This window comes from Melospiza melodia, chromosome Z (genome assembly GCF_035770615.1).
Source record: "Melospiza melodia melodia isolate bMelMel2 chromosome Z, bMelMel2.pri, whole genome shotgun sequence".
Lineage (NCBI taxonomy): Eukaryota > Metazoa > Chordata > Aves > Passeriformes > Passerellidae > Melospiza > Melospiza melodia.
The window spans coordinates 82,423,171-82,450,562 of record NC_086226.1 but is presented as its reverse complement, the minus strand read 5'-3'; the positions used below and the strand labels follow the sequence as shown (position 1 = coordinate 82,450,562).

Below are 27,392 nucleotides of genomic sequence, written 5' to 3'. Positions count from 1 at the left end.
TGGCTCCAACCTACTGCTGACAGAATGGAAGGGCCACTGCCCGCACTGGTGGGGTGGCTCAGCAATGGCTTTGGGATGGCTCCAGAAAGAGTGCACACCCTTCTAATGGAGGTGAATATCCCCAGGCAGGAACACAGTAAACAGCCCAGGAGCCTCTCCAGAAGTCCTGTCTTCATGCAGAAGAGCAGGATGAGAGTTGGGTTGTCATTTACTTTTAGTATCATGCCAATTTCTTTAACACTTCAGAAGGAAATGATTTTTTAAAGTTTTTTGTTGTTGTTGTTGTTTTACACAAAACCTGGCTTCCCAGGCCTATCCATGATGCAGAGCATTGCTGAAGCAGCTTTACTGATTCGAAAGGAGTTGCAAAATGAGAAATGAAGAAAGCATGGTGTGTGCTCTTGCCTCTGGCAAAAGCATCTTCCCCATGCTGCTCAACCAAAATTCTGCCAGCACCACTGGCTGTGGCCATGGAAACAGTGGGTTTAAGCACGGGGACTCCCCTGGCTTTGTGCAGCTATGCCCATCCATATTAGCTGAAGATCTGTCTGTTGATTTATGATGGAAGCGCTAACAAACCCTTAAATGTGGCACAGCAAATAACAGCATTATACCAGCACCATGGCATGAGAGGCAGAGGCTGTCTATTGCTCCCAAAGGATTTGTTTAAGGACAAGAACCATGATGAATACAGCCTGGGTGGTTCAATTACATGGGGACTCAATTACTTAAAACAAAGAAACTGGATGAAAAAAGTATGACAAAAATTCAAAATGATTTCGCTGCTGGAGGTCACATATAACAGCCCTGTCATCCATAAATCTGGAAATCTCTAAGGCATGCTACTCCTGTGTTGAGAGATGACAATTAATTGGTATTTTACTTACCTCATCCATGCAAATTATGCAGGGAAAAATTCTAATTACTGCATGCTACATGTATATAAGGTCAAAGTGGGCCAGCTTTTGACGGGGTGTAAAATAGATTATGTTTATCCTTCACATGAGGGCCATGATCCTGCAGGAGTTACAGGGCTTCTGTCTCCCATTGCTCATAAGGACCATGCTGGCATCAGTGAGGCCGTACCAGTGGTCCCTTGCTGAGGAGAGATGGAGTAGGCATACACACAACTGGGAAGCAAACACAACATGAGATCAGGGAGAAATGCAAAGCACACACACAAGCCAGCAGCAATGTCATAGGAAGCAGGGGAGCTTACAATTCGCTGCAAGCAAACTGGCACCCCAAGTTTTGTCCGAACAGGGTCCCATACCCTCAAAAAACTCGGTGATTCAGCTTTCCAGCAATGCCCTATGACTCTGGAAGGATTTTTATCAGAAACAGGAAGACAAGACATTTGGGCCATCTTGCTGGCAAAGTGAACCATGAGCAATCATGCATCCCAGTGGGGACCTGCAGTCCCATTCTGGGTGTAAACATGACTGAGGACAAGCTGGGACACACATTCTGCCCATCCCAGGGCTGGACAAACACTGCACACCTTGCACGATCTCTCTAGACAGGGGTGAACACTTACCCAGGAGTCCAGGGTTGGGAAACCTCCAGGAGTCGTTGTATGTTGAATATTGTGGGTGGCTGTATGGGCTCCCAGAAAACTCGCTCCCTAAGTTAAAGAGACAAAGACAGAAAAAAAGGTCATTTGATTTGAGATGACAGTTACCATTCTGAGGTAAAAGGGCTCTCCAGTGTGTGCTCTGCTCTACTGACAGCCACAGTAAAAGCACTGGAGGATACTCTGCCTTGAGGAAGGGGAATATGGAATAAAGGATTAAGTAAATGGGTGCAAACATCTTTTACATGGCTTTTTTGTGCTGCAACCCAGGCCTCTGGGACACACTGATGGGGCTGGCCTTTGCCTCTCCAGCCCTACAGGACTCAGGAGAGAAGCACAATACAAGGACAGGGCTGTCCAGATGGTCTCTGCTGCAGGAGAAGATGTACCAGACAGTTTCTAGATATTGGATACCCTTCATGGAAAACTTGTCATGGTCCCAGATATTTCTCCAACACTGTAACCCAAGGAGACGGATGTTTGCTTCAGTTTCAGACAGATTTGAACCCTCCAGACCAAAGCACAAAAAAGGCTTGAAAAATTATGGCTATTTATCTCCCCATCAGCTCCCATTCTTCCCATCTGTTTGTTCTCTTCATATGTCACCTGCTTCATACTTCAGCTGCAAGCTCTTCAGAACAGAGCCTTACACCATGGGGCTCTGACCTGGCCCCTCCACCACACAAATGCCAACACTGCTGCTGTTTTATTAGGAAATGTTCCTTGAATTACAGATTTCCTCCTCTCTCTCTTTGTTCCTCCTTCCTTTCTCCCTCTCCCACATGTAAATATATAAAAGTACAGCACAGCAGGAGAAAGGGTATGTTTCCTAAGGCAAGATTTGAGGGCTGACAGGCCACAGCAGATGCTTGCTATGACCTTTGCCCGCTTTGGTGCTTGGCACTGGCATAGCCATGACCCCACATCCAGGAGCTGCCATAACCCCAGGTAGGCAGTGGACCCCTGGCAGTGTCCTGAGCAGCTCAAGCACCCTTGTCCCGTACAATCTATAGATCCAGCCTGGAAACCACATCTGGGTCTCCTGGCCAGTCAGTAGCCATGGTTTAGGCCATTTGCTGGCACACTGGTGCCAGGGAAGAGGGGATGAAGCTCTGGTCACCAAAACATATGGTAAGGTCCAGGATGGCTTGATCTCCACATGATTCTGCTTCAGTGAAAAACAAGCTGCCTCTCTGCCTGCATCATGAGATGAACAGACCGAGTGTGCTGACGGCCAGATCAGCCCATCATTTTTCTGCTACAGGAAGTCTCTTTTAGCATCTCTTCCTTGTTTCTTTTCTGCAGCCCTTTGGACCCATGACACTTACAAGGAGCTCTCTCTCCCCCCAACACAGCTTCCATAGAGAGAAGGTCCAAAATATGCAGCAGCAAGTGCTTCCATACTTAGCGCACCTTGCTGTGCCAACATCTCTTCACAAGCTCAGAGTTTTCCTTATTGCCTCTAAGGAATGGCAGTACTTCACCCTGTGCCAGGAAAAATGGAGCTGTTTCAAACCTTTCTTCACAGGGAAGTACACAGTACCTACAGTTCTCTGCTCCTGTCCCTATGGCTGACGGATGACTTCAGTGCCTGAAGGTTACCTCTGTCAGAGTGCTCATTCTAAAAGAGTAAGGCATAGCAAAGTTGACAATGCCCAAAGAGATGCTCAACATACTGCAGCCACTCGACATACCGCAGCCAGTGGCAAGAGCATCCCCATGGCCTTCCACCAGACAGCAATCCACCTCTCTCCTGCAGGACACAGCAGCCTCTCTTAGGTCCTTTCTGCCTCTGCATCAAAGCACTTGAGGCTGTTGTTTGACCCAGAGTCCTCCCTGATTTTTCCCTGCTTCTACAGCTCCTGGGCATCCTGCTCATCTCTGGCCCGGCCTGTGTTTCTGGTATTTGCCCAAGCCTGCAAAGCACACAGGCAGAGGTCTGTCTGGGAACTTCACTTGTGAGAGTCACAATGTTTCCCAGGCCTGAAGTCGCAGTCACATTCTCCTGCCAATGTGTGGCACACTGAAATCCTTTCATTCTCTGGGTGCCTGTTCTACAAGAAGGCTATCACACACCACCTTCCCCAGGGGTCGCATTTCTTCCTTTCCACAGGAAAGTGAGATTTTCAAAGGTTGAGCTCTGGTTTAGTTGTGCAAGACAGTTGCTGCCTGATTGACGTGACACACAAAAGCAGATGGGAGTGCACCTTGCTGCTACATCCTTCCTGAGCGCTGTGCAGTGCATGGAGCCAGGGACAGAGTGGACAGGATGGGAGATGTAGATCGCTGTTGTGGGCTCTTTGCACAGAATGCAGAGAAAAGCTTGTCCTGTCATTCCTGCACCAGGAGCACTCCAGGCTTGAAACAAAGCTCACTATGAGCTGTTTTATGCCTGCAAGAGCTTCATCCCAAGGGGAAGCATTCTCCCCTTGGACAACATGACGCCTCATTTTCAGCTCTCCCAGCACTCTCCTTTCCCTTGATCCTTTCCTCCCTTTTTCCATCCCTCTCTCCCTCCCCTGTCCTATTCTCCCGGAGCTGCACAGACATGGTCCATTCCGTGCTGATGCTGTGCATGCCATGGAGTGGGCAGCAGCACTTTGCAGGCGTTTATCACTGCTGCAGCAGGGCTGTGGGTGGGAATGGGCTGACATTTCATTGTTTCATCCTCTCCTGTCTTGCCCTCCTCCCCCACCATCCCCACTGCCCTCCTCCCCACACTCACACACAGACACACATCGTGGACCCTCTCTGGGGGATGCTCCAGTGCCTGTCAGGCTGAGGCTTCCAATTCTCTGTTTTTTATGCCTCAGTGGTCAGGGTGTCAAGCTCCTGCAGTACAGACCAGCCAGAAGCCCGAGGAGTCACTGAGCACCATCAGCTCAGTGACAGTATTGCTCGCTTCTTAACATACTCTGCATATCCATCAGCCTTGCTGGAGCGGGGGGAGGGGGAAAAGAAAAAGAGAGAGAGAGAGAGAGAGAGAGAGAAGGAGGGAAAGAAGGAAAATGAGAGGAAAGAAACATAGAAACATGGAAGAAGGGAGGGGAAAAAGAGAAGTGGGGGAGAAAATTTCAAGCCCTGTTATTACCACCACAAGACTTGGGCAGACAAATGGTACAGCCCTAAGTGAAACTAAGGTAGATGAATGAACATTGCATGACTGCTTCACAAATTTCACCAGATATTCCAACGTCCATCAACTACAGTTCTTGACAGCACTTCTTAGCAGACAGCCCTCGCCCCATTCAAAAACAAACACCACGGATCAGCCATCCAAGGACGCACACACGCGCAGTATGCTGCGCACACTGACTGTCACAACATGAGGAAAGGGTGGGAATCACACACATCCCTCCTTCATGTAATATGAAGTAATCTTTCTCCTCTGTAGTTCTCACCTCCATGAAACACAAAGATACAAAACAAAGGATTGCTGTGAGAGTTAGCTCACCTCTTTGCCACAAACCTGTCTCTACACTCCACATACGGCTTTAGCCCTAAAGGGGTCAGACCGTTCCATCATGCCCCCAGAAGTAGAGGTAAGGAGGGGAAAGAACAAAGACTGATTCCAAATAACACTGCTGCTACAAACCAGTGGCAAGCCCCAGGAGATGCATTCCACCCTGAGACAGTGGGACAGAGATAGACAGTCGGATGGTGGTGGATGGGCCGCTGCAAAACAGTACTGTCCACTCTGCTGCATTCCTTCTCTGGGGACCGTCAACTCATCTTTACCAGTCTTCTTGATTTTAAGGTAAGCTTCCTGAAAGTTTTCTTTCTGATTTGCAGAGAAGCTGAAAAGCATGAGTATAAAAATTTCGAGAACAAAGAGGTGAATGAAAAAATATCACCATGTTTTTCATACTCCTGTGGCTTTAGAGAACTGTTGCTGCAGGCACATCGTGTACCAGCAGTGGCAACGGGCCAGGAGGGTAAGGAAAAACTTCCTGCTCTGCAGAAAGGCAGAAGCATGTCAAAGCATGACCAGCTCAGACAGAGGCCATGTTCAGCCAAGGTGTGGAAACTTCCCAGGATGGAAAAAGCCTGACCACTGTCATTACACGACATCATTCAACATGTAGAGTATCTGGCTGCAGCCCTATGAAGCACAGCAGTCATGAGTCCTGGGACTGCGTGACAGCACCAGCAGAAAACAGCAGATCAGTCAAACGTTGTTGTCCAGCTGGTGGTACTTTTGGATTGAAATGCAGAATTTGAGCAAACAGTCTGCAAAGGAGCTTCATATGCCATTTCTAAGTATAACACATAAGTCTCAAAAGACCTCATCAATCAGAAGCTCCAGAGCCAGTACAGTGCAACAGGAATGTTGGAGGCTAGGACTTTTCCTTTTTTCTTCCTTCTCTGAGGGAATTTTCTCCCATTTGTTTCCTCTGAGATGATAACTACAATACTTAAGAGACAAAAGATGTGGCTCGGGGGAGGAAGAGGGGGAAGGGTGCAGTTTGCTACCACCTCTAAGCTGGCGGGCTTTCTCTCAGGAAGTGCACAGATATTGCAAGATTTTGGCTGGGGGTGAGGGACTGGGCCCGGCCTTAGCTCTCTCGCGTGCTCTCGGGATCAGAGCAGGGACGGTCATGGTCTTGGTGCCAGGCTGCTGCTGTGGGGAGAATTTGCCACCACTGCAGGCTTCTGTTCTTCACTGCTTCTCCATCCTTCTTCTTTGGTAAGCCTTTGCTTGTAGAAGCGGCCATTGAAGTGGGACTTTTTCAACACTGGAAACGATCCTTCCCATCTGCTCAGGTGCCTCAGGGGAAAATCTGGGACTCCAACCCATCCCCCCTCCAGAAGGAGCCTGGCTGCCACTGCCCACTCCCGCTGTTTCCTGCCACTGCTTTGGGCTTTGTGCTGCACTTTACCCAACAGCCTGTGTCCGCCGAGACCCCCACAGCTCCTGGCATGGCTTCCAAGTTATTGCTACACTTTGTTTTGCCACCTCAGATATGCTTGCCCCTGCTGTTCCAGCCTGAGGTTCCTGCTACAGTGCATTTCACCAGCCAGTCAGGCACTAAGACCGGCTGCTCCCCATGCATTTGTCAAGGAAGCCCCTTTTCGGGAAGCTCCGTCTCTGGAAGCCCCTTTCCTCTCTCTGCCGCCGGCTCCCCCGCCATTACCCCACGAGCGAGAGGCGGCCGAGCTGGCGCCACAGCGCCCCCTGCAGGCGCGGGGGAATCACGGCGCCCCCTGCCGGCCGGGAGCCACCGGCGCCCCTGCTGGCCGTGGCCGGAACTGCAGCGGGGGGGAAAGGGCCGAGAGAGGCGGAAACTGGGAATGGGACTGGGAATGGGACTGGGAATGGGAATGGGACTGGGAATGGGACTGGGAATGGGAATGGGAATGGGACAGGGACTGGGACTGGGACTGGGAATGGGACTGGGAATGGGACTGGGAATGGGAATGGGACTGGGACTGGGAATGGGAATGGGACTGGGAATGGGACTGGGACTGGGAATGGGACTGGGAATGGGACTGGGAATGGGAATGGGAATGGGACTGGGAATGGGACTGGGACTGGGAATGGGAATGGGACAGGGACTGGGACTGGGACTGGGAATGGGACTGGGAATGGGAATGGGAATGGGACTGGGAATGGGACTGGGACTGGGAATGGGAATGGGACAGGGACTGGGACTGGGACTGGGAATGGGACTGGGACTGGGAATGGGACTGGGAATGGGACTGGGACTGGGACTGGGAATGGGAATGGGACTGGGACTGGGAATGGGACTGGGAATGGGACTGGGAATGGGACTGGGAATGGGAATGGGAATGGGACTGGGAATGGGACTGGGACTGGGAATGGGAATGGGACAGGGACTGGGACTGGGACTGGGAATGGGACTGGGAATGGGACTGGGAATGGGAATGGGAATGGGAATGGGAATGGGACTGGGAATGGGACTGGGACTGGGAATGGGAATGGGACAGGGACTGGGACTGGGACTGGGAATGGGACTGGGAATGGGAATGGGACTGGGAATGGGACTGGGAATGGGACTGGGACTGGGAATGGGACTGGGAATGGGAATGGGACTGGGAATGGGAATGGGAATGGGAATGGGGAATGGGACTGGGAATGGGACTGGGAATGGGAATGGGACTGGGAATGGGAATGGGACTGGGAACGGGAATGGGAATGGGACTGGGAATGGGAATGGGAATGGGAATGGGACTGGGAATGGGACTGGGAATGGGAATGGGACTGGGAACGGGAATGGGAATGGGACTGGGACTGGGAACGGGAATGGGAATGGGACTGGGAATGGGAATGGGAATGGGACTGGGAATGGGACTGGGAATGGGAATGGGAATGGGACTGGGACTGGGAATGGGAATGGGACTGGGAATGGGACTGGGAATGGGACTGGAACTGGGACTGGGAATGGGAATGGGACTGGGACTGGGACTGGGAATGGGAATGGGAATGGGACTGGGAATGGGACTGGGAATGGGAATGGGACTGGGAATGGGAATGGGACTGGGACTGGGAATGGGAATGGGACTGGGAACGGGAATGGGAATGGGACTGGAACTGGGACTGGGAATGGGAATGGGACTGGGACTGGGACTGGGACTGGGAATGGGAATGGGAATGGGACTGGGAATGGGACTGGGAATGGGACTGGGAATGGGACTGGGACTGGGAATGGGAATGGGAATGGGAATGGGAATGGGAATGGGACTGGGAATGGGAATGGGCCTGGGAATGGGACTGGGAATGGTTTTGGGACTGGGAATGGGAATGGGACTGGGAATGGGACTGGGACTGGGAATGAGACTGGGAATGGGACTGGGAATGGGAATGAGACTGGGACTGGGACTGGGAATGGGACTGGGACTGGGAATGAGACTGGGAATGGGACTGGGAATGGGACTGGGACTAGGAATGGGAATGGGAATGGGAATGGGACTGGAACTGGGACTGGGAATGGGAATGGGACTGGGACTGGGACTGGGACTGGGAATGGGAATGGGAATGGGACTGGGACTGGGAATGGGAATGGGACTGGGAATGGGACTGGGAATAGGAATGGGACTGGGAACGGGAATGGGACTGGGACTGGGAATGGGACTGGGACTGGGACTGGGAACGGGACTGGGACTGGGACTGGGACTGGGACTGGGACTGGGAATGGGACTGGGACTGTGCTCAGGGCTGGAGCAGGGTCTAAAAAGCTGTTATTCCTTTTCCCTTATCTTTGCCTGACAGCTCCATCATTTCAAAGTCATAATAACTTGAAGAGTAGGAGGTAATATTTTCCATTCCAAGGGAGGTTCCCATCTTACTTGGCAGGCACCTGTCCTTCAAACCAAGACAGAACCAGCTACATGCAGACAGACACAGGTTTGGACACTTTTTGCTGAGTTTTCTCAGACGCCAGGTTTCTGCGCAAGCATTTGGGACATGGAGAAGCCATCAGGAACACGGGGGTAGAAGTTTGTTCTCCATGTAACAGTTACTAGTAATGCGGGTTATGCAACTGCAGGTGCTATAACATGAAGGAATGCAATGGACTCTGCTCCCTGCCACAGCCATGTGATGGCTCCTAGGTGTCACCAACAGGGACAGTGACCCTGACGAGGCAGCCATGCCATCCCTCCAGCCAGAGCTGCTGCAGCCTCTGGTTTCTCCACTAGTGTCCACTGCTGGGCCTTTTCATTAATCAAAATTTAGGACAATGTGTTACTCAGCCCTTCCATCTGGCAAGAAATGAACAGAAACCAGGAGAAATGGTATTCAATAAACACAACTGTTTAAGAGACAAGAACAGAAGGTCGGGGACAAAATGCGGAGTTAGGCCAGAGCAGCAATATCTTCAACATTCCTTCTGTGGGTTTGGGATAAGTTTAAAAACTATCTGCTGTATTTGTCCCTAGGTTGGTTTTCTGCAGACAAACCCATCTCCCTGTATGTCTATACTCCTGGTGCCTCTACCTTTCCCTTCTGTTGAGGGATCTTACTGTTACTTTTCAAAATTAACATTCTCATGACTTCTATTTGTTTTCTATAGTTTTATTTTGAGGAAGTAATCACATGGGTCATAAATTTCTTCAGCGAATTCCAATAACCGTCATTACCCTGGTAAGCAAAGACATGCTTGGATGCATGGGGAGCAGACATAAGCACTGCACTGAGCCATGTGTTCACACCCACACATCCCTGGCTGACTCTGTGAGGCAGCAGCTATCCAAATACAGCCTGGAAATCTGTTACACCAAAGTTCTGCTGGCCACAGGGCCAGTCACTGCCTGAGCTGGAGGGTATAAATCAAAGCAGAAGCTTCTGTCACCCTGGGCCAACACCACCCCAGAGTTTCATGATCCAGCAGCTCAGGCAACATCCCACATAAAGTCAGAGGGACAAACAACTGTACAGACCAGGAAAAGGGTCTGGGCTTTCAGCAGAGAACAACAGCATGGTTTTCCCTCAGTAAAATAAACTTTCCTCTCCACATCAAGCTATTGCAGTGGTTTAGGGTAAGAGAGAATGAGGTTTGCAGTCCTATGTGGGAAGCTGCTGCCTCTGAAGCTCACAGGAGTCAGTCCATTAGAAGTTTTCCCCATGAACAGGAGAGCTGGGATCAGTTGATACTCCACATTGCATGTAAAAAATGTAATTTCACATCACTAACATATTTTTGACAATTCAGACAAAATACTTCAGTGAGAGTCATGGATTTGGGTTTGGTTTTTTTTTTTAATCAGTTGTTTTCCAAACAAATATTTTCCTTTTAAATTCAGAGAAATACTAAATACTAAATTTCAAATTGAGGTCAGTGAGGCTAAAAAAAAAAAAGAAAACTTAGCCAAAAGTCCCAGTGGTAAACTCACCATACCTTTGAAAGGAAGAAAGAACTTTACCTTTGAAGAAAAGACCACAGTAATTTTTATTGTTGGTTTTTGTTTTGATTGAATCTTGGACTTTCTTCTAACTTCAACTTTCATTAGGAAATAGCAGGATCAGAGATATACATTGCTCTAATCCAAGAATATCAGCTGCATTTAACCTGGGGGAGTAGCAACGCAGGGCATGCCACAGGCCAGCCACCAGTCATCTGCCAGGTGTTCTGGTCCCTCACCTGCTCTTTGGGCAGAAGTCCCACTGGAGGAAGGAAATGGATCACCCTGCTTTCAGCTCTGCAGAGCAGGCACGCTTGCCTGCTCTACACGGAGCAGTATACATGCTGCAGAAGTGCCAAAAAATGGGGCAAAATGCCAAACTACACTCCTACTGTAACAAAGCAGGTATTTCCGAAATAGCGTCCTCCCCCCACCCCTGCCGGGAAGAAGCTGAGCAGAAAAATACCCTGTATCTAGCAAAAGCCTTCCATGATCCGTGCAATTTGTTTCAATGAAGATACTCAGGGTCATAACCAACTAACACTCAGGACAAGCTGGTGGGATTCATAGATGAATCTTTGAAGGGCAAGCTTGGAGAATGTTCTCAAGATTGTGTTACCAGAAAATATGCCAGAATGAATGACACATCCAGAATTTGTCAATGGATGCTGCAGCCAGATCCCCCAGAAGGCTGTGGCAGCCTGGGGGGCCAATACACCCCTTTCAGATGCCCCTCTTGTGCCCATTCCTGCAAGCAATGCAAACACCACCCCAAAGAGACACATCTTCACTCTGAGCGGAGTGGCGCATGATGGAATCCCCTGAGCTCACATGGTACTTGGGCTAGCATGGGTCGTGGTGGAAAGAACCTCTAGTAAAAAGAAATGTTTCCAAAGGGGGCTGAAAAATGTCATTTTGGAAAACCTCTTTAGTGAGTAGATTCAAAAAAAGGGAGATGCTTTTAAACACACCTGAGGTCCTCTGCATCAAAATGGGAAGCTGCTCTGATTGAATCTGCATTAACCTGGCATTGTATCGAGCAATCTATTTACTCTCACAGGAAAGAAGTGAAAAAAGCATTATAATGGAGAAGTGGAAGTGCCTTCTATACAATTAATATCCCACTATCAGCCTTTTTTATTCCAATGATGGAATTGAAAAGAATAGATTTCAGCAGACGAACAGCCCTCACAGATGTTTTTCAAGAAGAACTTTTCTTAGAGAGGACAAAACCTTCACTTGTTGATCTTACATGAAAAAAACCCTGACAAACAGTGAGTCCTTAGAGCAGTAAGCCCTTTACCCATGTTCTTTCAACACAACACGACAAAACTACATCAAATATTTCATCCACCTTTAGCTCAGACAGAGTGTCTGGAGCTGTGATGTGCTGCAACCATCAGGCCAGCCCTGAGATACTGGCATTCACAGGATCCTAGGCAGTGCCACTAATCTGTATTAATAATTAGACAGCATTCTGCCTGTAGGAATAACTGCCAGAAAATGTGGCAATAATTGTTAATTACAGGGGCCAGTAGTACAAGCCAGACTCTACTTTGGCTGCTGAGCATCTGCAACATCCTCCTTAAACAAATCTGAACAAACAGAGGAATTCTTTTGTTTGTAAGAACTATTTTCTCTCCTAAAAACATGAGGAATAACACACTTTTCTTTTTCCCCAAGAAGCTACAATATATACATTTACATAAATAAATATACAAAACTATACACTTCATGTTCATTTACCCACAGACACTATCACAGCAAGCCAGCTGGATGCCCCCTGGAGAAACGCTGGGCGCAAAAGCCAGGGTCTGCTCCCATGGCAGGGGGGGTATTGCATACAGTGCCATTGGCAAGGGGACCAGGCATGCTTTTCCTGGGATGTCAGGGGCTGCAGCAGCAGGGGGGCACACACAGAAACACACCCCACATATAAGGACAGACAGACACACACACACACTAACAAGACTTGCCAACATGGACACACAGGCATGTACATGCTCCTTACACATGCAGGCTTGTAAATCCACTGGCAAATCTGCTGTAAGTGGATCGATAGATCACTTATAATCATCTCTGATCCCTCATACACTCACACTCACCAAAAGCACATCCAGCCCATGTCTGTCCCATCTTGAAGCCATTGATTAACCCTTCACAGAGTGGCTGAGGTGCAGCCATCTTCTAAATTTTCACTCATGTGATTTCAAAATGAAATTAGCCCCTACTTTGGCTAATTGCTACTGCACATCAGGCAAGGAGAAGTTTATTACAGTTGAGAATAAACATTCTCTTACATTCATAGAGCATCTCTCCAAAGTTCCAAGTCCCATCAAGACTGCCAATTAACTTCTAATGCATTTGAATATAATTATGTGACTACACAGTTTGGCCAGTCTTTCTCCCTTATTTTATCTTTACATTAGCCAACACTGGTCAAAGATGTAGTATTTTAACAGCTCTGAGTGGACTGTCATATTGTAAGAAAACAGTAACATGCAGATTTTTGTAACACTATTGCATTTCCAAGAAGCTGTGAGGCACAGAAATCCCATCAATGACTAATGAGTTGTGGGTTAAGGTGGACGTACCTTGCTGAGAAGTCACTGTAGTATTCTCGACCCGTGCTGCCTGCCATAAAATTTTAATGCTGCTTCTGACATATTTATGAAATACCTCACCTAGTCTTTGCAGGATGACAAAAAGATTTACATCCGCAATTACTGCAAGCACATAGGTTTTGGCTATGCACTTTAAACTTTTGTACACAAAGGTATTTAACTTTAATACAACAAAGGTAGGTGGTGCCACAGAGCAACCATATTGGAACTGCACTGGGAGAGATTCATTTCTTTATACAGGAGGACAATTGCCCAACTCATCTGAATATAAGATGGCATTGCAATTAATTGCAATGAGGGATTTGCCCCTTGCCTCTCAGCTGCCCCTGTAGAGTCATCTCCCCTCTCCACCAGCCACTAGCCTGCAGACTCTTAGGATCCCAGGTGGACCTAGCATCAGGAAGCTGCACTGTGGTATCTATCAGTGATAACACTGATATCAAGATCAGCAAGCCGCACTTGGGCATGCGCAGAGCCCCAGCAGCAGTGCTGCCAGAAATGGGGCTGAGAACACACTGCTGTTCTGTCTGGTTGCTGCAGCTGCCCATACCACACTGTCTCTCCTTAAGCCTGGTTGGTGGGGCTGCTGCAATCCTCTCAAAGCCCCCTTGCACCCTGCACAAAGTACAGGTGAGTGGCAAAAGGTGGATGAACACCACAGAGAGAATGCAGGGCACTGAGTACACAAAGGGGCAGGCTAGAGGAGGGTGACAGAGCAGACAAGGGACATGTGGCAGATGTGAAGCACAGAGTGGACAAGGGCCATGGAGCAGACGAGCAGCACAGGGGATGCATCCACACACAACATCACTCCATGCCTTTGTGCCTATGCACTCCCAACCTGAGCAGAAGCAGCCCCCTGGCACACCAGGGCAGGCACCATTTTACCTTCTTTGCTCCAGACTTACCAGCTTGGTAATGCAGGAGGGATGAAAGGTAAACAACTGACTCAGAGAAAGTAAGTTTTGCAATATGGTTTCATCCCAAATTGGTGTAAAAGGTCACAAGAAGTATATTGCGGGATTAAAATATTGGAGCTAGGCAGCAGAAATATTGCAGCTGGATCAGGTGAAAACATTCCACTCCATGCTTCATCCTGACTTGAGCCTTTTCTATAACTTCAACCTTCATAATGACACTGTAATGTGCAGCCACCTCCAGGAATTACACAATAATTTACCTCACAGCAGAAGATATAATGTCACATGCCATAGTAACATAGCCTACAAATATTGTAAAGCCTGGAAATTAGACATTTTGGCAGCGTGATACATGCACATTGCTGCTGATATGGAGGCTATCTTCAATTATATCCCAATGCAGGTGTGGGAACATGAGCAGGAAAGCATCTGCATGACTGAGGGAGCATCCTGCCACATCAGCACTGTCTGAGGCATTCCTCTAGTGCCCCAGTCCTCAGTGACTCCCAGAGCCCATCATGGACTGGCCATGGCTCACCTGGCACTGGTACAGCAGCGCCAGAAGAGGGCCAGGTCCTGCCCTTTCTGCCAAGGTGGCAGCATCATTGAGAGATGGAAAAGTCTCCTGTGCTCACCTCCTGTGTGATAAACTCTGCAAGCTGAGACACACAAATCTCAGCATCTCAGCTATTCTGCAATACCAGCTTTTCAGCTGGACTGCAGGCTTCATCTATGCCTGGTCTGGGGCTTTAGCACACTAGCAGGGTCTGCTTTCCCCACTTAGTGATTGTGGGAAGGTTGAAATACAGACACACATCCCCAGAAGAGATGATGTCAGGTCTTCTTTCTGACACCAGAGACGATGCAAATGAATGCCTAACTGACAGAAGACAGATAATTTCTCACTTAATTTCCATTGCACTGCTTTGCTTCTACACCACATCCACATTACAGTCATCCATTAAAGGCAGAGAATAAAATCTTGTCAGTCAATCTCAGATGTCTGGGAATGTGGCAGCTCGGTCCTCTGGCACAACGGATGGGACATTTTGCTGGCAAATGCTTTGTAGCCTACACCATTTCCAAATAATGTCTGCAGCTGTTTAGCCTGACTTGAATCCAGCTGAATCAGCCAAAAATGGCACCAAGGAAGAGAAGACACAGGAGGAGAAGGAAGTCTCCTTCCACACTTAGCAAGTTACTTCTTGAGGGCATCATGATTTGTCATGGTGCATGCCCCAGGGGACACGTGGCTCCCAACAGCCCTGCTTACCTTACCAGGACCAGGCTCCTCATTGCCGCCTGGCATTATTTTTCCTGACTTTAGTAAATGTGCAAGAATCAAAGACAAGCTAGCCTGAGCTGAGATGGCTCCTTCACACTGAAGAAGGCTGGTAAGAGAAAAAGATGGGGCCGCACCAACACCCTGTGCCCACACCTTTAACAGACAAAGCAAGCAGGCCTTCTCCCACCTGGGCATTGTGTGTCCCACCATGGAGTCTGTGCACACCTGTCCACATGAGTAAGACATCCCATGTTCAACCAGCAGTTACTTGTGACAAACTGTTGGTGGGGTAAAGCTCCCAAGACTGACAGGATTTAATGCAACTGTGGCTGGAGGGACATCAAGTCAGTACAAGAGTGCAGCTTTTAGTCTTCTTATGTAGTAATTGAGGAAGTGATATTTAAACTTCCCAGCTTACTCTACAGTCACTGCAGAGCCTTATCCCAAACCTACTGAGGTCATAAGAGACAGGTGACTTTTTCTCATCTGAAGTGCACCAGTGCCATATTTGCTGACAGAAACAAATGAACACATATTTCTTTCTGGGGACTTCTCATTTCCTCATGCAGACAGTCTCTCTTCTCCTGGCCCAGAACATGCCTCTCATGAGTAGGAGACACATCCTCAAACTCCCAGCTCCTGCATCTCCTGTCCAGGGGCTCACACCTGCCTCACACAGCTGACCACACAACAGGTTTCCAATACAAACACTGATTCCTACAGATTAATAGCCTCTGCTTTAAACTGTGTTTTCAGAGGAAATTTCTGCTGTGGAAAAGGGGCAGTTCTTGGAGCACCTTCCTTCATTTTTACTATAGTATGTCATTTTGATTCAAAGTTCTCACTTGATTTTCTTTCTTTCTGTTACCCCATTTTATTTCTTTTGCACTGATCACATTACATTGAATTGCACTACACTGCAATCTATTGTAATGTCCAAGCATTTTCACTTGTTTTGATAAAGTCTAAAGAATCCAGGAAATCCTGGGAAGAGAATACTTTATTATCATAGCATTTCAATTTGTGCCATAGGCATAAGTTCTGAGAGCTGCAGTTTGCCACACGGCAGATGTTCTATGTTCAGACAGTCCTAACTGCAAGCAAACCCTCTCCAGCAACAATCATAAAGAAGTCAAACCTACCATCTCAGAAAATAAGTCCAGCAAGTAGCAAAAATACTGAATTCATAAACAACAGCCTGCAAGAAAATGGCTGCTAAGTCCCCTCCAAACCTCTACAGGGGTCATCCTCCCATGGCAGAGGGGAATGTTCAGGGAGCTGGGGATGCTTGGGTCCAGGATCTAGTCTGCAGCATTCCCTTGGCCACAGAACTGCTGGAAGCAGGAGGCTTCCATCTCATTACAGGATAACTTCTTGACACCGTGAAGCTGGGCAGATACTGGACTCCTATCACTGGGCTAGGCACACTGCTCAGTGCATACAGAAACCCAGGCTGGGGATGGTGTGTGAGAAGCCCCCTCTGAGACAAGAATCTCAGCAAGAGGTGGGCTAGCCAGGGTCTAACGCTCAGGAGGAAGAAAACACATCATCCCAGCCCTCACCACATGGAAGCACTGGACAGTTGGGCCACTGAGCTTGGATGTGATAGGAACGTAGACTTTACTCTCCCATCACTGTTACCAGCTGCCATGCTGTGAGGTACGGCAGAAAAAGAGCAGCCGTGTCACATTCCTGGCCATGGGCACAGTGGGCCATGAAGTGCTCTCCACTCTGCTTACTTTGGGGATCTCCGCATTTGCTCATTGTCAAACACAATTTGTCTGGGAACTGCCTGATTGATTTGATAGCTAGTCTGGCTGATTCACACACCCCACACGTAAGGTCATCTGGTGCCTGAGCCACAGCTGGCAACCCTGACAGATGATGGGCACTTTGTAGGGCTCAAAGCTCTGACAACTTGGTGTGCTCCACCCCAACACTTTTGTAGTCTCCAGTTTTTTTAAACTCTGTGTGCTGACATAACACAAAGGAGACACAAGCATGAAAAACAGAATGAAATCATAATCTGTGTTGTGTGATCTCACATGGCTATTTCTCTTCTCTAAGAAACCACACTACATGCAAGGCAGTTGAGTTCAGTCACAGAATCACAGAAGTTCAAGACTGGAAGAGACCTATAAGATCATCAAGTCCAGCCGATGTTCTAACTGTTCAACTAGATCATGGCAGCAAGTGCCACATCCAGTCTTTTTTTGAATTCTTCAAGGGATGATGACTCCACCACCTGCAAGTCCCAGTCAGCTCCAGCTGTTCCTTCCTTGCTCACAAGCAACACCTGTGTGAGGTGGTGCCTGACTCATAGAACCACAGAATAACACAATGGTTTGAGTTGGATGGAACCTAGAGTTCATGTAGTCCCAACACCTGCCATGGAACTACCCCAGGAACTGTACCATTCCACTATCACAGATTGCTCCAACCTGGCCTTGGACAGTTCCAGGGATGTGACAGCCCACAGCGTCTCTGGGCAACATGTGCAATGTCTTACCACTCTCATAGCTCTGCTACACTAATCCAAACTGCAGCTTTCCAAAATCAGAACTACTGTAGGTCTCATGGCTTTCTGATTACACTTATCTTTTCCTTATCGTGTTTTCACCAAAGGACAGCTGTCTGTAATGAATAAACAAGAGCAAACAGGAGTGGATCCATGAAATGCAGAGGATGCAGCACTGTGCCTCACCCTTGGCATGCCACATCTGGCTGGACACCAAACTGTCTCAGCCAGCACACTGGGGATGCATTACCTGGTCAGCCATTGTGAGTGCTATCTTTGAGAGCCAGCAGAACAATGATCTATTAGTAAACTCTCTGTAAAGCTGTTCCTGCCTTTGCAAAGGAGGATTGCAGTGCCCCTCCACCCTCTACATACAGGGAGAGTGTCCTTAGTGCCCAGAGGGGACCCTGGGAGCTGCCTGGGTAGGGGCGAACTGATCCTGCATAGGGCAAACTCTTAAAATCAGACCCATGTGCCAGGTCCTACACAGCATATTACTGAGCTTTTAACACATCATCTTTAAATTTCCACCTCTAGATATTTTAGGGCAGTTCACTGTAGCTGCCAGCACAAGGGGTCTCAAAAGTACTGTATTGCAGAGGACTGAAAAATGTTTAGTAACATAACCTCCCCTTAAAAGGTAAGAAACAAATCAGCAACAAAAGACTTCATAAATTCTCACTATTGCTTTAATAACCACGATCTTGCTTAAAGGTGGGCAACACATCGGACCTGTAACACTGAACAATCATTAACAGAGAACCATTCCCAGCTGCCACCGGGGTCCCTCTGTGGGTACCTTGGAGAGGGAGTGGTGCCACGGCTCCCTTCTGGGGGCGCAGGACAGAGCCCTGTGCCACCAGCTGCGTGCCCCTCTCTCTCCGCCCATCTTCAGGGACCATGGGCAGGCCTTGTGCAGCACCATCCCATCACTGCCCAGTGCACCCTCCTCTGCAGCAATGCTCCCCGAGCTTCGCAGCCACAGACAACCCATAAGTCTTGGCTAAGGCTCCAGAAGAAATTACCACAAGCCCTGGTTTCCATCCCTCAACACTAAAAAACCCCAGCCTCAACACTCTGATCCAAAGCGCAGCTTAACTTGAACACTGGTATCTGAACAGAGCACTCCCCTACGCCAAGGGAGCGTCATTCAGCTCGTGGAGCCCCAAACGCTGGCACCATCCTGGGCTGGGGAGGGGACAGTTTTGGCATGGAGGTCTGGCTGGAAGACGCACCCCAGCCCACAGCCCCCCGTGTCACCACTGCTGGCTGACGAGATAGATGGATTTGACTGAAGGTAGCCAAACTGTCACTCAGGAGGTGCCCCCTCGGCACTCTTCTGGCTGGATCTACTGGAGGATGGGCTTGCCTGAGCCCCTCCTGTCAGGGATTTCAAAGGGAACAAGCAGCTGAGTGGGGATCTGACAGCTCGGCCGAATTAGGGCTATTTGCATGCTAATTTCCACCGTGCTTTGCTCACTGGCAGACCTAGAGCGAGAGGCAGCCTCTGCATGTTTGGAACAATGCTTGACTGATCTAGCTGCGTTAACGAGCAAATTATGGTAATTTTGTTATTACAAATGCATAGAAATTTCCAAAGAGTAGAGCAATACGTTTTCTCTCCTCCTCCTCACTCCTAAATACAGACCTCTTTGTTTATACACACTTCACCTTGCTTACTTATGTTTAGATATGCACAATGTCTTACCTCAACAGGAGGAGGCAGAAACTATGGACAGAGCAGAGAGGGCCAGCAAAGCAGAGTGGTCTGCCTTTGCCACGTGTGGGACACTGGGGACCACATCCTCAGCTGGAGTAAAGAGCAGAGAGCCTAATTGACCCCAGGTGAGGATTGCTCTGCAAGGGCAAAGTGGATCAGTAGATCCAAAGGCTGTAGGCTTTCCAGCATTTCATCTGCCTGCCCTCTTCAGCATAATTTCTAAGTTAATTCAATGAAATAATATTTGACAACATCCTATTGAAAACAATATAGATTTTATCTATATTCTGTGCAAGCACAGTAATTACATTCCTGACAGATGAGAACCAAAACGTTTCTCTAGACTTCCAAGATTCCGGCAGACCCTCATGCAAAATGTACACAAGCAGAGTATAAACATATACCATTTACCTGACTGTTTCATTATTAATTAAGGGAATAATTTATCAGATGGTATGCGATTTGCCCCAAGATATTTGTGATGGAACATTGCATACTCCATCATAGGTGATGAAACTTCTCTGAGATTTCTCTCCCAAAACTACAAAGGGGTGGGGAGACACTTCTGTGAAATAGCCTCACACTTGGGGAAAAATGCAAAAAGTTGCTTAACCAGAGAAAGCCACATGAGCACTTCTGCCCCTTGGTAGCAGGCCTTCTGACTGTGGCATTGGAGCCTTGGATATTTTTGTGAGCATCTGCAGGGGCTGAAGCTGTCTTAGGGATGTACCAGGGGACATCTGGGTTTGGGTTTGAGCCACATGAACTCTCAAAAAGGTACAGGTGGCTATAACCCAAACACACAAATACTTATCCCAGTCACAACAGCAGCATGGAGCAGGTGGAAACAATGGCACACTTGGGCCTCACTTCTAAGCTCTGAGGAAGTAGCTTGCAAACTTTCTGCTTCAGCAAAGAATTGTTAAGGTTTATTCCTCATTTGCTTCAGGTCCATCTAACACAAGGGGCCAGAATCTCCTTTTACTCTCACTGGCCAGAACAATGTCAGTGTTCAAGTAACCAAGCAGTTCCAGCATTATGCTGGACAACAGAAGAGGACCTGGTTCTCTGATGCCCTCTGACATCCCACATACTGCAATTTGGTTCTCTGCCCCTGGTTTTAGGCATTTTATCTCTCAGCTGCTTCTCATTTCTTTCCTAAATATTGTCACGAGATTACAACATGGTGTTGCCAAACTTTGGCAAAGGTAGAGCCAGATCAAAAATAACTAAAAAACATAGCTTAAGAAACCCTAAAAAATAGTTTAAAAATAACTAAAAAAACTATGAATAAAGTCTTCAGTGTGCCAGTGTATCCAAATTCCAGCAGTCTCTACAGACTGGATCCTGATAGTTCCCCTCATCCAAAGGTCTGCCTCCTAACGCTCCAGGACACAAGGCTGGCGTTCTGGCCCCCCGCACCCCTTGCTGCAGGCTGGGTGCCAGTGGACTGAGGAAGGATATTATCCCTTGCAGAGTCAGTATGAGGAACAGCCCAAACAGGAAGAAGTCAACACAGCATTACTGCTCCTCAGCCTCAATACCTGCCAGCCACAATTAAAAAATGCATTTGAAAGCCACGTGTTTTGTTTGCAACATCATCTCCTTCCCCTTCACACGTTAGAGTAAGCATCTTCTCCTAGATAAAAGATTGCTAATGACAGCATTGCTATTTTTTATGCCTTTCTTTTCAAAGCCCAGTTTTGAATGTCAGTGTTTTCAGGTCCCTTTAGTCGGGTAATTGCACATAGACTTCTTATAAAGGAAATTCATTTGTTCAGGGTCACTGCATGGTTTTTCATTAAAAACAAATTACTGGTGTTCAGAAAGGACATCTGGGTTTCAAGAGTCCCATTAATGACTATATTCTCAGCATCACTATTCTGGAGAGTCTACCCTTTCCTGTCACCCAGTATGCAGAGCCTGCCAAGAGAGGAGGGGAGGGGGTGAACAGCAGCCCTGGGGAGAGGAAAAGGGGTGACAGAGCAGCGGCTTCAACCCTGGAGTTGTGAAGAAGGAATGGGGAAAGGAGACAGAAACTGAGGGGAAACAGGGGTTGCTGTCCCAGCACTTCTAACTGGGACAAGAACTGGAATAAGGATTTAAGCAAGTTATCATGGCTACCTGCATATTACCAGTGTCCAGCTCAGCTGCAGCATTATAGGCATGATGGCAAGGGCACACACACGCTGGTGAACACAGGTGTGGTTTGTCCAAACCCCCGTCACAGCAATGAAATTGCTGCAAGCCCCTCTGCCCCAGTGCTGTGAGGACTCAAATGGGGCACAGCTTCTGGGATGGGCTGCTTGGAGCAGGCACACATACTGCAGCTCTGGCACCAGCCCTCATGTTTCCCCTCTGTACCCTTGCTGGTAGATGGCCACCATCTACCCCACACATGGAGGAACACTGACTTTCAGATACATCTTGGGAGTAGACCCACGGACACAAGTAGTGATCTGTGAAGAAAGAGAGACCTGAGCCGGTGCTGGAAACAAGTTGGTGGTTTGTGAAGCTACAAAGGATCAAGAAAAGACCCCAGGCAAACAGCACTGGTCCCTGTCACCATGCCAGCTCCAATCAGCAGGACAGCAGAGCCCATGAAGGAGGACTAACAGAACTGGAGAGAAAGCCCAGCCTTCCAGAGGTGAGGGAGATGTGGCAATTGTATGGTCTCTGTGACCAGCCAACAGCTGCTTCAGAAGCTGTGCTTCATTCAAACACTTCACCCCAGGAAAAGGCTCTGAGGCCCCCACATTGGCCACAGAGTAAACCCCCTGGAAATATTGTGTGTGGACTGCTGGCACCACTCCTTTACAGAGAGGGGCCTGATCTCCATCCTCAAACAGCTTCCTGACTCCATCCCTACTCACAGTATCAGGCAGAAGCATATGAATTTCTGCAGCACATTTCCAGCAGTGCCTCAGTTGAAACACTGAGTCATGGAATGACCAGTCATTTCAAGATGGAAAGGTCTTCTGGCAGTCTCAATACCATTCTCAGTGCAGGATCAGCAATAAGGCCAGGGCAGAATACTCAGGGCTTCACCCACCATGGCCTTGAAAATCCTCAAGCATGGAGACTGCACAACCCCTCAGCAACCTGTTCCCCCACTGGGCTCATCTCCTGGGGGAAAAGTTTGGAGACTTTTGTCATGCCCAGTTGCAACTTGCTTGTTTTCAGTTCTACCAGTCATTTATTTGTGTAAAGGGGACTCAAACCAGAACTATTTCCATTGTGGGTCTGTAAGTTCCAGGTGAGGGGGGATAATTTCTCCTCTCCAGCTCCTGCACAGGACAATGCCGACCATTCTCACAAGCAGTGCAGATAACAGACTGATGCTCAGGTCTCAGTCTGCCTCATCCCTGTAGCCCCTCCAGGAACTAAACAGTTTTCAGCCTGTAGCAGAGTGCTCCTTGTCCTGGTGCAGATGATTTGGTTTGTCCTTGCTGGGTTTCCTGCTCCTCCCCAGCCTGTCTATGTGCCTCCACTTCACTGCTCTGCTCTAGAGCCTGCTGATAGCATCATGCAGGTCGGCAGCCTCTGAACACTTGATAAGATGGGCTCTCTTCTGTTTGTGGATGAAGCTGTGAACCAAGAGAAACCTCCAGCGGCACCTTGCAGTTCTATGCATGGTACCAGCACCCACCTGGAGCGTGCCATTAGGCACTGCCTCTGAGCTTGACCACCCAGCCTGCTGTTTTCCACCTACATGACCCCACCGTGGCATTTCACTTGCACCCTGTGACATCAGAGCACTGTGGGTGCTGGCACCTCAGCACAGCTCAGACAGCTCCCCTCCAGTCAATTCTACAGGGTGACAGCCACCAAAAGGCAGGAGAGGCTTGCAGGGCCAGTGGCCTGCAGAGGAAACACATTCATGGGAGCCTCAAACAATGCCAGCTGTCAGTCCCTAAAGCTCCAGACTGAAATCAAACCACGTGTTTGCTTGTTTGGTTCCTTCAGAGAAAAGCATTTGAATAGTTTATTCTCTGCCATAGCAGACAAGCCACATAAAAATAGAAATTCACTGCTGATATGCAAGTCCCTTGTTTTGCAGGAAAGAAAGGAGGAAATGTGAAATTTTGAGCATGTGTTTGAACAAGTCATGAAGACGCAGCAGAAACAGGCTCCTGTGTACCTCCTTTCCTGTGGGAGAGATAAGGAAGGACCTGGGTCTGGCAGGAGGCAAAAGTGCTCCTGCTAGGATGAGCTGTGATGGGGGCTGGAGAAAAGCTAAGGACAGAGCATGAAGCTGAATCCACACATCTGGCAATTGCAAGGGAGTGTGAAGGTCTCCCGTGTCCCACAGGCAAGCTGCAGACCCCAGCAGCTGTGGTACCCACAGCGTGGTCAGGCCTGGCCTTACTCACATCAGCAGGGGAAACGGCAGTAGCAACAAGCATGCAACAGCACACTGCTTATGTGTTATCATGTATACATTTTTCCCATGTCTCTAACCACTTAACTCACACAATTGCTTAATTACAAGCAGAAATTCATGGCTAATGATTAAAAATCTTATCAAGGAAGCACATTTCTAGCAAAGGCTCCAAAAACTAGAAAAAGGCAGGTCGTGAGATGAATTCCTGAGAGCCAGCAGAACAAACACATGCCTGTGCTTGGGCATGAGAATTTGGCCATTTTGGAACAAGCAGAGATGTGCCAATGGTAGCAGAGTGTGTCTGTCACCTGCCTTACTGTCAGCCCCTCAGGGACTGTGGTGCTTACCCTAGCAAGGCTCTAAAACTGGTCCTGCAAAGGACAGGAGTCAAAGAAGGATTGAGAAGGCATTTTGGATGCTAGTTAGCAAATTCTCACTTAAATGAGATGGAGAACCTACAGGAATTGCAGCTGACCTTCACACTAGCTGGAGCAGAAGGTTGTTATTAAAGGAACCAGTGAGAGGAACAGTGCAGTTATTCAATATAATGGGTCACACAAGCCTATATGTAGTTAAAAATAAAATCTATTACCTGGGAAAATCAGCTCAGATGACTCTACATCACTGAACCTATACTGCACCTCCTCTGGCTGAGCACCATTAAGCCCCACATCCTGCCGCTCTGCCAACCCACCCTAGCAGGTGCTCCCAAAGAATTGGTAACTGCCCAGAAAGGACAGGAGTGCTGTTGCCCCACCATTCCTTGCTGCCAGTACGCAGAAGTCACCGTCCTACTCTGAACTGAGTGTGGATCTGCAGCCAACAGTGCTAAGGGATGGCATCAGTGATGTGACATACCTGCAGAATCTGCTCTGCCCACCCCAGACACCTGCACAACTTCTGCTTCTGCTGCCACACAGGCAAGCAGTAGCCAGCAGCTGGCTCATGTAGCAGTAGCAGCTGCTGGCATTTCTGACTGCAAGGCTCCAAAATGGGAAGGAAACTACAGAAGTAGAGTGTCCTGGGAACAACCTGGTGTCCCCATCAGTCAGGTTTGCATGGAGGAAGTCTGAGGTCAGGACATGTCCAGCCCCCAATGGCCTCACTAGTGGGGCAGCACAGAGGGACAGTGCTGGGAGAAGCTTGGCAAGTTAGAGCAAAGCCTGAGCCAGGTGAGCAGAGCCTGGCACAGCCCAATATGGAGCAATCTCCACAGAAGGGAGGCTGGAGCTCCTTCAGCATTCCAGTGCCAACACTTTGCCTTGGCACTCTGCAGGTTAAGCAGCCTCCTGTGCTGGGGAGCCTGGTCCTCCTTCACTCAGGATCACTCCACACCTACCCTTCGGCACTGTGGCTTCTACCTCAGCACACAACATTTACAGCACACAGCATTTCTCTCCTGAAATGCTGTTTGTTTTCCTTTTACATTTTCTTTCTCCCCTACTCTGAAGACTCACCAGGCACCATTCCTGTCAGTGCTGGAGCGGAGTAGCTGCCCTGTCCAGCAGGAGGGACGTGTGGAGGGTATCCTGGGAGGGTTGTACTTGCCAGCTCGCGACCTGAGGAATCAAACCAACAAATCACCATGTGAGCATTACGACAAGCAGACATGGTTTTACATCTCCCCAAACACCCAGAACACAGCCATGCATTTGTCATCTGCTCTGTGAGGACCAGCGTGGGATTTCCAGCCTGGCAGGGAGGGCAGGCACAGTTTTGTTTTCTCTATAAGCTGCCACAAAGCTCCAATGAAGTGCAAGACTGGAAGGTGAAGAGCAGAGTTCTGCAGGGAGAGGAACACACCCGCCTGAACTCCAGCAGCTCACCCCTACTCCCAAATTCCTCTAAAGCTTAGATTTGTAAAGTCAAAAGCAATGAAATGGGAAATAACACAGATCTTAATGACATCTTGCCAGAAAACTCCCTAGAAAATCACATGCAAAGGCTGAGACTGTTTGAGATCTAAATACAATGCAGGGCATTTTTTTATCTCTTGTTAAAGAAAAAAAAAGGAACAAACACAAGGCATTGAGACATGAAGATGGTTTAAAATATAGTTTGTCACAGTGCCAGAGGAAGAGTTTAGATTTACAGACAGAGCCTGTTGCACTGCATTTCTGCATTTAGCCACAGAAATGTGGGTTTTAGTCAAGTACCCACAGTACTTCCATGGAAATAACCCCACAAAAGCAGGAAGTGGGATGTCTCCCATCTCTCTCTGCCCCTGGACCAGGGGTCTGGGCTACCCCCTCTTCCTTCCTTCACCCTCTCCCAGACACATTTCCTATCACCTTTGAGGACATGTGTCTGCTGGCAGTGCAAAGACAGGAGGTCAGATATCATGGCTCACAAAGAGCCACTGAAGTGTTTCCTCAGTCATGCCTGGACTCTGCTCCCGTGTGGAGCTTCTGGAACTGTCACCATCCCTTCATGCTGCCGCAGTGAGATTTTGAGTAAACCACTGTCAGCTGTGGCAACAAGAGACCCTCCAGAAGAAAGGGATGCTCCTGTGATCTCATCAGGCAGGATCCCTTCCTCACCCCAGAGGAAATCCTGGAGCCCACTCATGGTCATCTGGGCTCCCATGGCATCCTTGGGTAGAACACTCAGCCAAGGACAAGTTGCTTTCAAGACACACACAGGTGCCTGGTAGCACTGACCCTGCAGCACCACGGCTTGGTCAGCAGCTGGACGTAGGCCCTGCAATCCATTCCCAGTGTGAGCATCACCCGCACTACTCAGGCACCACTTTAGTTCAGGGGCCTGCCCCTTAGACCAGCCCCGCTGGCTCTGCCACCACCTCTGCCAGCCTGCCCAGTGGCTCCTTCAAGGCAGGGAAAAACAAAGCGTCCCTCGGAGCCAAAGCACAGCTCAGAGGCAGTGGCCATGCACAAGAGGTTATCTCTGAAAAGCTGAGTGTACACCTCAGTTAAGAGAAAGGGACTCTGGGCTGCACGAAGCACCCGGTCCCTCCACTCTTCCAGCCTCTACAGGACAGGGACCATCTAGCACCAGTCAGCCCCAAGATCCTGTTGGCCCAAAACAGCTCATTAGCAAAAATCAAGTTCCTTCCTTAAAAGGTAGCATTTGGATCAGCAAAAGTTATGTGACTTTGTTGATTTCAGCACTACTGACAAGAAAAAAAAGCACAGGTTCTCTTTTTTCACATTGCGTTCTGTAGGCAATTGTTTTTAAGACAGTGAACTTTTTTCAGGTCTCCAGAGCTTGGAGAGATTGAAACTGAACATTTTTACAAAAGCCAAAACAATTCCTTTTAAAGTGTTTTTGGGGTGGTTTTTGTTTGTTTGTTTGTTTGTTTGTTTGGTAAAGATTTTGAGCCCTAAATTAATTTTGACCTAAAACTAAAACTTAAAAATCTTCCTTTTTTGGTATCTTTAAAGAAATGAGACTTCATCTGATGAGACAAGAGACAGGTACACAAGTAATTGCAAATTGTGGGTCACAATCTCTGGGTCATGGCCACAAAGACTGCCTCCCCCTACCCT

General features: G+C 48.5%; 1 protein-coding gene across 2 annotated transcripts in view; it reads right to left on the bottom strand.

Moving 5' to 3' along the window:
• Nucleotides 1–963: 963 nt before the first annotated feature.
• PAX5 (paired box 5) overlaps nt 964–27,392 on the bottom strand; it is a 128,477-nt gene continuing 102,048 nt past the window's right edge. For both annotated transcript variants that reach the window (XM_063179815.1, XM_063179816.1), the window contains 3 exons: nt 25,344–25,445; nt 1,538–1,624; nt 964–1,130 (listed from right to left, as the gene is read on the bottom strand). In XM_063179815.1, coding sequence (XP_063035885.1) covers nt 1,072–1,130; nt 1,538–1,624; nt 25,344–25,445 — 248 coding nt within the window. In that variant the 3' untranslated portion in view covers nt 964–1,071. The remainder of the gene's footprint in view (nt 1,131–1,537; nt 1,625–25,343; nt 25,446–27,392) is intronic.